Genomic DNA, 11422 nt, shown 5'->3' with positions numbered 1-11422 from the left:
GTTCCTCTGACCAAGGATCTGTGAACTGCCGTTCACTTAGAGTTTGTATACTCTTGGATGTCAAGCTTCCTCTGTGCAAGATGCCGTGTGACCCGTCACAAATATATACTTCCTGAGTCATTTTTTTAAACAAGTCTCATCGCAACCCATTGCAATTTGTAGCACTTGTAAACATTCGCAGGAGAAGTATAACCAGCATAGAAATGTATAAAGCGACATGTTTGCACTAACGTAAAAGGCATACCGTCGCTTACAAAATTCAGTTTCACCCATCAATTGCAAAGACAATTAGCTGACCATGTTGAAAAGCTGCGAACTATTATCGCCGCGATGACAACCATCCCTCTACTGAAGACGGATGCGCCATCTCTTGTAGGAATTCCGACCAGCCGCGACTCAAATTGAAAAGTTTCAGACTCAGTTTTCCTAACGAGCTGGTGTGCATTAAATCGAGGTAAAGTTTAGTGCCGCGAGGGTCGGTTGGGTACGAAGATTAGATGCTCGACCACCGTGCCAATGAGATAGACCTCAACCATGCTGGAGAGGAAAAAAAATGCCGCCTGCTGGTGAGCAACCCTGGCATTCATGGCAGTATCAAACATTCGCGCTTTGCGAGCTACCTCCCTTTTGTGGTTGAGAGATGATCTGTCCGACAATGATATTCCTGAAAAATGAGCCATGGTGTTTAACGTGTAGATTAAAGTAGAGTCAAAAGACAATTTCCATGCCTCTGACGACGGATACTATTGACATCGGTGAAGATTGTGCTCAATGCTCCTGTGATATGTGAGGACTTTTCCAGAGTGAGACGCGTTGTCTCATACTGGACATTTATATGATTTTTTTAAAATAGGCGTGGCTTAAACGTCGTAAGCAATGGGATTAAAAGCCACGCATTACTCTTATGGTGAAAGCTCGGTGAGTTAGAGTCCATTTCTATTAGGAAACAGCGGTAAGCTTTCGAGATTACAAAGCTGCAATAGTTTTGGTGGAAAATGATGGGTCTTTGATGCACGAAATTCGAAAAAAATATATTGTTAAGTGTCACAAGCGAGCTTGAAAGTCAGATGCGACAACAAGCTGCAGTCTATAGGTAAGACGGGAAGTATTGATCCTAAATCGTGGCCTTCATGGCGTATTTCTGATGAGGCGGAACTAAGCAACGAGGGGGATGTCGTGGCCCAGTGAGAAGGATAAGTATAGCTGTAAGCAGTTGTCGTGAGAAGTGAACAGCGTGGTGTAATAAACAAATTTCCTTGTGAAGCATGAAAAGCAATTTATAAGGGAGGTTAAGTCTCCCTATTCGTTACTGACCTTAGGTGTCAGAACGATGATGCACATAAATACAGCCACTATTTTGATGCGAACGCTGACCCTAGCTGCACAACAGCAAAGATATTAATTCAGTGCACTTCACCAAAATGAACTTATCATCAGGGAAAGAAGACGTCCCGCACGGTGAGCTGGCGGGTTGCGCATTCGAGACTAATTAGTAGTTTAAAGACACTCCCTTAAGCCCCACTTGACATCCTTTTCAATGGTATTGGTGCCATGTCGGTGGAAATTTGTGCAAGGGCTTATCCAAGTTAAGCCACTTTTGTCAACTCTTATAGGATAGTGACACGATCTACTTACTCAACATGGCGTTGATCGTCACTGGATGTAGACCATGATGCATCCCAGAAATGAAACTCTTTCTAGACCAGAAACAAATTCGTCTACTGAATATCTTACAAAAGAGCGCACTGCTTGTAGGTATTCAATATGATGCCCAAATTTAATTTCCCATACTCTACAGGACTATGGACATATTCTTGTTCTGTGCGAGATAGCTGTGCCTCCGTAGGCTTGAACGTCGCAAGTACTTTAAGCAGCCCTTTGACAAAAACAGCAGGTCACACAAATTGATTTTCTGGACGCGCCACATTCAAGATACCACTTTGAATCAAGATACTTTTCGCGTTTCACAGCATTTAACTTTATACCCTGTTTAACAAAGATCGCATTGTTTCCAGAATTGAAATTTTCCAGGTTCTGACAACACCTCAACCCGTACGCACCCGACAATTTAGCTTGACTTCCTCAAACCCGCCCAGATATCCAGACACTTTAAACTCCAGTCGAACACTGCGCTCGAAGATAACCGCTTGAGACGCAAATTCCTCGTGCTTTGATTCGGTTACCTGCATGTTCTAAGACCTCAGGGAAAGTAATGACCCGATCACTGCTGTAGGAAGCTTAAGCGTGCACAGACTGTCCGTTTACGGCGCCCTGGTCGCATATAAATTTCCGGAAGCATGTTCATAACCAAAATCACGTCGGTTTGGAGAATTTCAGGTGGATATCACATTTGCAGATATATGTGTCCCTCCTCATCACCAGCTTCTAATTCCATTTTTTTCAAAGCGACGTTCTCGAAAAAATACAATCTTTTCTTGATGACCGCTATGACGACAATGATGCTGATCATCTTAAGCTGGCCAGCGCCATCAAGCAAATTGTCTTGACAGCCGATTCGGACGATTTCGGAGCTCTTCCATTCTCTTGCACACGACTAAGAACATTTAGTTGTTTCTTTTCGCCATTGACTTAATTCCAAACGGAGAAAGGGTTCGGGTGGACTGCAGATTGCATGAACATGGGTAAAGCTTGCACGAGGCTCGCCTGTCTTGGCTCAATATATCGCGTTAGTGCATCTGTACTGCCAGAATTGCCACATTTATATTGGAGAGCAAGTCATCAAAATCCTCTGCGACTCTACACACGAGCCCTTCCTTGGCGACCGACTCGACTACTCCCTTTGGCTTGTTAGACTTCGATCGGCGCTTCCGGGTATATTGCGATATGGCACATTGCAAAGTGTTTCACCACGATCGCCGACCCTCACTTAGATTCTGATCCCATTCAGACGTCATTTGTCCAATCTGGTGCCTGGAGCTCCTCAGCTACAGTTCGAACAGAGAGAAGACGATGACCGACCGTCACAATCATTGTCAATCAGATGGAATAGTAGGTCGAGGTTTCTTTTTTTCGCATTCGGTGCGCGCTCCACTAAATGGACATCAAGTCCAAAATGCGCAACAGCTAATGAATGGGAATGTATTATTATCAGGATTTGTTTCATCGTCTTGATCCTTAGGCTGGAGAATTTTAATATCAAGATGAAGACATCTGATCCCCAGCTCACCGCATGCCCCTGATGTTGTTGCGGGCGAGGCCATTTCGTTCAGTGCATCCGGCTTCTTGTGTATATCCACCACAAGGGCGATCCAGCCCTAGTGCCACTCGAGAAATTGATGTGCAATCACTAATTTTATTAACGGCCTCAGGAATAGGACAATTCGTGCTTTGCAAGTTAGACTACTTCTTGTATCCCAGCAGTATGATATTATTTGATCTCGCCTTGACAAGGACCTGGAGACTACACAAGTTCACTTTTCATTTCCGCTGGCCAAGTCTGACTTTGATAGCACCAGGACTTACTTTTGTGTCTGCTGTCCATTACTTAGCAGTTTTTTTCGTCGATTAAGTTTGCCACAATCACCGTCGTCGGCATGCTGGTTATCAACCTGCTGGTGGAAATGCTAGATGTACAACCGCGAAAAATGACCTATCACGGATTTATTTAAGATTCTCAACGTGATTTTTTTAAGCGGTAAAAGTCTGAGGCGGACATGAAGCTGCTCTCGAAACTTATTTACATCCTTCAACACTGGGTTTTAGTGATAAATATCCCAATCTCCTCGCAAGGTCCAGCGGACCGTCATTTCGACTTTTATGTTGCAATGGGTGATGTTGCAGACCACTGACATGCATAGAATATACATTTGCATATAATTAAATTGAAGCCAAGAGTAGCCTAGTTGTTTATTTCTGTTGCTAATGTTCCATTTATGTTATACCTCCGCCGACTTATCCCGATTACGCCTTCAGTTTTTCTAGTGAGCTACGCAATGCACGCTTTTTGATGACTTATTGTATGACGCCCGCCACACCCTTCATTTATGGTGCTTCTGCAGCTTCCAGTCCTATCGGTAATCACTTTACAACTACTATAGAATTCTCGGTACCACTTTCGAGCTCTAATTTCTAAACTGAGGACATTTAGACAAAAAGCTAAGACCATCCAACTGCTGGATCCAGCGCAAGCTCCGTTTAACAGGTTGGATGCGCAAAAGCCTATCGTTAACTGATCGCTCTACATCCCTGCATTGCAGCTAGAGTCACCAAGAGACTACTAATTATCTTGTGCGGATGTAGTGATGACAAAATATCGCGTTTGTGGCGCCGAACCGTTCAGGACATCAGAGGAAGCAAACCTGCGACAACAGAAAGAGTGGCATAGCGATTGCTATCCGTGCATGACCGCGAGAACTTTAACAGGTATCTATCTATCTATAGTCACTTTACGACAGCTCCAGGTATCAGAAAAAGGCGGTAAAACAGAAAAAAGATATTCGGACAATTTTTGCTACGTTTACTTATCAAATATTTCTGTCGTCATCAACAAAACGACATGGTAGATATATTTGGTCGTTTAAAGCGACATATTCACAACTTGGTGTGTCCTAAACTGTCTGCTCCAGCGCGGTCTCTGGGTTCATGGCGAGAACCTGCTATTTCTGCCGCAGACACTGAGGATGGATTTGGAAAAGGATTTTGCTCCTCTTTGTTGTAGCTCTTCCTCACCCTCCACAAGCATCATAGCCAACCCGGCTTCAATGTGCCAGTCGATGTGGCAGTGGGCAATCCAAACACCTGGACTGTCAGCATTAAACCGCAAGATCACGTATCCAAATTCCAGACAGTTATCATTCGCGTCAACTTTGCAAGGCTGAACGGTATACACGTCACGTGTCATCGGGTCAGCTAAATTTGGACGCGGCAGCGTGTTGTTAACAATTTGATCGAGTGGTGCCGTTCCAGTAGCCACGACCCACAGAGAGTGCGAATGCAAGTGGAAGGGATGTTGCTCCCCTCTCACATTTACTAACACCAACTCAATATGTTTGCCATAGTCGATTTTTATAGCATTGGCGTCGACAGGAAGTTGCTCGGTCTTCAAACCATCTGCGATCGTGAAGAGTGGAGGATCAACTGGGTTAACGAAGTGCTGAAAATCGCCACCGTTGAGTGCAACGTACCCAAGTCCATTTTGCATCTGAAATTGTATTATTGAACGGTGGTCGGGTACTTCGGGAAGCTGAACTACTATTTCTGGCTTGTAGTCAAACTCAGGCATAGTCTTTATTTTATCATGCTTGCTGGTCGTCGGTTCGGCTTCATCATCTTCATAGGAAACGATAGCAAGACCTTCATCATTAAAGCCCTCACCAGCCATTTCAGCGGTTCCTGCTGTCCAAGGAGTACCGTGACGGCCTTTTGCTCGCATCCAGTAGGATTTATTGTTTCTTCGATCCTTATCAGATTTCGCTTTAACAATGATATCGTACCGCTGACCGGCGTTGATCATAATCGAGTTCAAACTTTTTGATGGCTTGACGTAGTCAGCGTCAGCAGCAACAACTCGGAATTTGTGCTCGTCAATGCTGAAGTCGATCGGAGCCAAAGCGACCATACTAATGAGGCGCAGACGGTACTTTTTTCCCGGCTCAAAGTGGAATTTTGGAAGAGGTTGAACATCAGTGCAATCTGTAAAATTCTGTTTAGCAGCAGCCGTGCAATTGTATCGACCTCGGTTGTTAATCAGGATGGAGTTATAAATTGGGACAGCAACCGGTCGTCGATGGTACATATCTGCAAGTTGAATGATGTACTCGCCGTAAATGTCCTTTTCCCAGTCCTTCATTTGGTTTCTAGGAGCGCGAACAACCATAGGACCTCGCAATCCAAAGGCATATTGTGCCAAGTGGTGGCTGTGCCACCAAAATGAACCCGCTTTGTCCGGTGTGAAGTGATAGACTGCCGTTGCATTTGTAGGAATGTGGCATTGGGTAATCTCGGATGTTCCATCCATTTCTTGGGTACCAAGTTGCTTCATTCCGTGCCAATGCAAACATGTTGGATCAGTGAGTTCGTTTGTGACACGAACCTCAACTTCTTGGCCCAACTCGACATCAATAACGGCTTGGTCAGCAGGCTTGTCGTTAATTCCAATGGAGTTAATGAAGACACCGTCGTATTCGGTGTAGATATTTGTAACACGCCAATCGAAGGATACAACGTCAGCTACACTGGAGTCGAGCTGGATTGTGAGTAAGGCCGATGCAACGGCAGTTAAGTGATTGAGGCCCATCGCCTGCCGATAATTGGTGAATGCTCTCTAAGATCGAAGCGGGAGTAGATGAGTGCAAAATGAAAAGTGAGACCTAAGTGATAAGGTCATGGATGGGTTTGGAAAACATGTCTCGGAATCCTGGACTTCGCTTTGGGATAAGCGCGTGCATGCATTGTGTGTTTGCGAGCAGAGATGCGTTAGATTATGCCGACACAACACTACAAATACATTACAGATTACATGACTCATAGATGGACAATAAACCTCTATACTGTTATAGCGATTAGTACAAATCTTAAATTCGAATCTAAACTTATTCGTTATAATTTTCGGGAAACTTTGTTACAACTCACTTGAAGGGGCAAATACGAGTTGGGCTGAAACTAAAAGTTGACTGAGCTAGCTGCCAATGCGATTGATGAAGCGGCGTGCCCGTTCTATTCTGAGTCTTATATCTTAGCACTATAACCTGATGAACTGCAGACTACTTTTCATTCAAGATAGAATCTCAAAAAGAATAAGCTGATAATTTACGACCGCCCTGATACCACTGTATGTCTGTACTTGGAAGTGACATATCGTTCACGCGCGAACTTTTAAGAATTATAATCTAAAGTAGACTGAAAGAATGGCTGAGAAGTATAGAAACCTTTGAAGATTTATTAACATGATAGAGGATATTTTGTTGCTGTGAAGCAAAAGTGTAGGTAAGAATGTAAAAAAACATCTCTACAATTTTACAGAAGCAAACAAAAGTCGTCTATTTGAATAGCCAGTTTAACTTCCTTCACTTTTCGATTGCGCCAAATTTTAAGACCTTTGTTCCATCTATGCATAAAAAGCCCTGGTGAATTATTTGACACACGTTTTTGGAACAGAAGGGAGGAGTCTCCTGATCACCCCATCACCTCGCATCAGCTTGAGCCTTGCAGTAAGAAAAGGCGATAAAATAAATTTTTGCCTTGAACAATCGGTTCTCAGCAACATATAGTTCGAGTTCTAAGACTGGCTCGCCATTTAAAGCCCAATCTATGCTTGAGCACCGTCAGTGTTTTTGTGATGACTAGTCATGGCTTCTCAATCGGACTATCCACTAAGGTAATGATCAAACATAACGGAGAATATCAAATGGATAAGACGCTGGTACGTATCAGTCATATTGTGGTCGAACGCATCTTTCCCTCTGTTGTGTTTAAAAAAGGTGCAAAAAGATCCTGCAAATATTATGCCTCATCAAAGTGAGATAGGCAAATAATTCGATGCCGCTCTGACGACACCATGAAAATTCCTCAAATTTAGCCTCAATTTGTACTGTGGAAAGCCTATATTCTGACAGCACAAGAATTGATATCTCGAAACGTGTAAAAGTGAGAAGCTCTGTAAAAGTGTGATGTTCAAGTGATGCGGTAAAGGACCAATGCTTTGTACCACCAGCTGGAACTTGTGCCATCATCACTAATCGGGTCCTATCCAGAAACTTTTATTGAGGAAGCTCTTCAGAAAAATAGAAGAAAGAGATAAGACTTTTCGAGAAACGTGGCAATTTTCGTATGATCTCCACAAATTTATTATTTACTTATGTATTCGATCCCACAACAATTACTCCCTGTCCCACCTTATATGATAAGTTGGAGGATGACGGTTTCATGAGATGCATGTACTATCCAGACTGTACTCTCCGCATTCAAAACTAATCCCATCAAGAACTTTTCGCAAGAAGCTGCCCGCGCGACTTTATGCAGGTACGGGTATGAACTGTATATACGTACCAGATTTTGCAGATTTGTTTTCGCGTCTTTGTGGCTGATCGATTACTGAGCTGTTATAGAGTTTCTTTCTCAGCTGTACTGATTAATAAATGACCGTAAACATTATGCTACCGCATGGATTACGAAACATGTGTATATGACCACATGCAATTTACAAGACGAAGCATGTGATAATTATACTCATTGTGATATTCAATGAGTTTTGAAGTATCGAATTGCAACACAAAGCCGCTTTTCAAGAAACCTTTGCATAAAAATAAGTCTCCTTATAACCTCATATAGTGAATACAAATAGGAAATATGTATCGAATTTGTCTTCTGCGTAGTTCAGGCTTTACTAAATTATGTGACCAGGAATATACTGTACAACACGCCCGAGCAGCTGACTTTGAGTTGTTCTGCAATCTTGCCAATCATTCAGCTTGAGCTTGGTTTATATTGTGCAAGAATCCAGAGACAGTTGGTAATGATTGGTCTTCAGTCGATCATTGTTTGTGTGAGCTGCAACCACAAGATTTCGCATTACTAAATGATTTTTCCATGCCAATTGGTTTGTAACTTTTATCCTCATATTCTCCATCAGCCGAACTCATTTTTACAAGTAGTAGTGGCCTCAAGTTAAAAAAGCAACTAGATCTATATGGGTCGTACAGCATTCCTTTACATGTTGAGCATGTGTGCATCTCTTCTCAATGTTATATTATTGTTCTTTATCGTTATATCCTTTAGAGTATCTCATGTAATTGTCTTCCTTAAGCTGTTCGCTCGATAATGCTGTATTTACATTCGAATGGTGAGCGGTAAGACGTAAATTTTGCCTCATCATGTGTAAACGTTTCTTCATAGTCTATACGGTATTTCTGTGGGAGCCCCTAGGCCTCAGGGCATACTTGTATCGCTTAAAACTGCCATCTTGAGCTTCCTTAACGCGAAATATACATCTGTTGTCGATTGCATTACGACCTTTTGATATATGTACGAGTCTCTGAGTGCTATTCCACGAGCTGATTGGGTCCTGGAGTGATAGACTTCTTGCCACTTCTCAGCGGCGCTTATTTTAATTGCCGACTTGAACATAGTCGGCACTTTTCCCACTGAATGAACGACGTAAGCAGCCCTAAACTCTTGTGTAGCGTGGACATCTCATCCCGATATAAGCTCTGCGCTTGGAAGGTTCCATAAACTGCGTATCGCGGTTAACACAAATGCAACGGCCGTAAGTTTCTCGAACCTGAACGCTATCTCGTGCTTTAAGTAGCCAAAAACGACATCAAACTGAATGAGCGTCAAGCTGGGACCATTTTCTGCTTGAAACTTACAGTCACAGCCAGAAAAATCTCAATTTGCTCCACCGGATCTTACCGGTCCAAATTTTGTACGGAGACACATTGTTGCCAACAACGCGTGTCGAGCACCGATTTTAAAGAAACGTAGCAGTCGTTACAGCTTAGCCTCACTACGTCTATGGCAAACCAGCGTATTTGAGCACACAACACATTTTACAAGCGTAGCGATTCATACGCAACTCCGTTATTATTCAAGATGTGTATGGTAACTTTTTCATCACGCCATGTTCTGCTCAGATCTTAAACATCGTGCGAGAAGTGTATTCTTCACGATTGTCAGGCCGGAGTTTGCTTTTCTGATTTTAGGCTAGCGCGACAAAGTTAGCAAACTTGTCGGATACATCAGGCTTGGTTTAGAGCAGGTATACAAAAGAGAAGCGCGGCGTTCGTTCAATAAACTAGCGCTTCCCCCAAAATTTAGCGTCTATATCCGGCCTCAAATGTTGCTGGAACAACGTCGACCACTTTTTTGGCATGATAAGTTACACGTGGTGGCTTTCCAAGTGCTCATTCATTGAATGACCCCCACTGGCTTACTGATAATAAGTTGATACCAGTGCCATACACTTTTGTGACTGAGGTCATTAAGCCACCTCGGCCAATAAGACCAAGCCGAAGGCGCTACAGGTACGATATGGTGTACCTGTGACACTCTACGAGCTTGTCACATTGACCGCGTCCACTTCATACACATTTGAACATTTCTTCGCCCCCACGGACTCTTCTCTTCTCTTTTCCAGGTCTCCAGCAAAACTCTTTCGTTTTGGTGATGCATCCGTTTTGCTTGGAAGTGACTGGGCCCACATCCTTGGTAAATCGTCTGATGGAAAAGAAGCTGCACAAGAGCTTCGGAATGTGCCAACCGTTGTAAGCATACTCTACTTCAGTCTTCGTGGTGTCATCAGCGACATTGTAATACCGCTTGCACTCCAGTGTCGACCGCAAAATGCAAGGCTAATCAAACAATCGTCTTGTAGCTCTTTGTATACTTTCTCGAGTAAGTCAAGCGCTTGACTTGGCGGCATACGCTACACCTCCAACCGAGAAAAGACGATAACCGAAGCCATCACCATTCTGTGCAAGTAAGACACTCAGCAACTCAAAGCCCTTGCCCCCGCAACAATGACAAGCACCATAAGTCTATATCGGCTCACGCCATCCTTTTTGCTTTCCATTATCGATTGACATGAACGCTCGACCTTGTCTGTGCGCAGCTCCATTCACGTCGCTGTCTTGTTTGTTGAATTTGGATCCTCATGAAGAATTCGAGACGTCACTAGCTCCAATGACAGCGAGTCGACTCTCGGCTCAAATAAAGAAAAGCATTCGACTAGCTCGCCGTTGTCAAAAGCTTGATGGAAAATTTTTCAATGCTGACAGCGTCGGGTTACTCTGCCATCTTGAATGAGTAAAAATGCTTCAGCACATCATCACTTTCGGCAAACGTTCTTGTAAAGATGCGTCGATGAAGAGAGAGCTTAGCGAGCCCATAATCTTAGGTAGAATTATTGAGCATTGTTCGAATAATGTTGAAAAGTGCAAGAAATATTAGGCCCTTATATCGCAAATCTATTTGCAAGTTTAAGCCTGCTAAATTTTCCAAAATGTTCTTTGTCAATATTAAGGACTCACTAAACTGGATTCTCATATTACTTACTGATCAGCGAGAACCACGTCTCCGCCTATCCTTGCGCACTATTCAAGCTGTATCTCTGCATGTTACACAGTCCGACATGTGAGAAATCTTACACAATCTTCTCCATAACGGTAAGTACCAACTAGCGACCACTTGTCGAGACGCACTTTTGACAACAAGGTTAATTTCGAGCCGCAAGACGCGCAAATCAAATACGTATATAATGTTCAAGTGCTGTGAAATTAAGTCTGACAAGGAGTGCCGGGTTAAATTTATAACCTTTTGCTACCAGGTGTGCCTTGAACTTTGAATAATTCCGTTTGGACCGTGTTTCTTCACAGAACCCCACGACTTGTGGTCTTTAAGTGAATTTGTCTCGCTCTCCATAGCACGAAGTTATGTGTTGTTGTACATGCTTTGCATGGCTTCACCA

The 11422-nt window shown here is 43.3% G+C and overlaps 2 protein-coding genes across 2 annotated transcripts; one reads left to right on the top strand and one right to left on the bottom strand.

Moving 5' to 3' along the window:
• Positions 1 to 3979: 3979 nt before the first annotated feature.
• PHALS_13188 (uncharacterized protein) lies at positions 3980 to 4678 on the top strand (the record flags this gene model as incomplete). Its single annotated transcript, XM_024728892.1, has 5 exons — positions 3980 to 4034; positions 4109 to 4162; positions 4261 to 4357; positions 4422 to 4519; positions 4587 to 4678. The coding sequence occupies 5 exons, from the start codon at positions 3980 to 3982 to the stop codon at positions 4676 to 4678; spliced, it is 396 nt and encodes a 131-aa protein (XP_024579324.1).
• Positions 4679 to 5000: 322 nt separating this feature from the next.
• Positions 5001 to 6256, bottom strand: PHALS_13187 (hypothetical protein L916_07850; the record flags this gene model as incomplete). The annotated part of the gene is made up of 2 exons (XM_024728890.1): positions 5001 to 5070; positions 5145 to 6256. The coding sequence occupies 2 exons, from the start codon at positions 6254 to 6256 to the stop codon at positions 5001 to 5003; spliced, it is 1182 nt and encodes a 393-aa protein (XP_024579323.1).
• Positions 6257 to 11422: the final 5166 nt, after the last annotated feature.

Source organism: Plasmopara halstedii, assembly GCF_900000015.1.
Source record: "Plasmopara halstedii genome assembly, contig: Scaffold_650, whole genome shotgun sequence".
Lineage (NCBI taxonomy): Eukaryota > Oomycota > Peronosporomycetes > Peronosporales > Peronosporaceae > Plasmopara > Plasmopara halstedii.
This window is presented reverse-complemented; position numbering and strand designations above follow the sequence as displayed.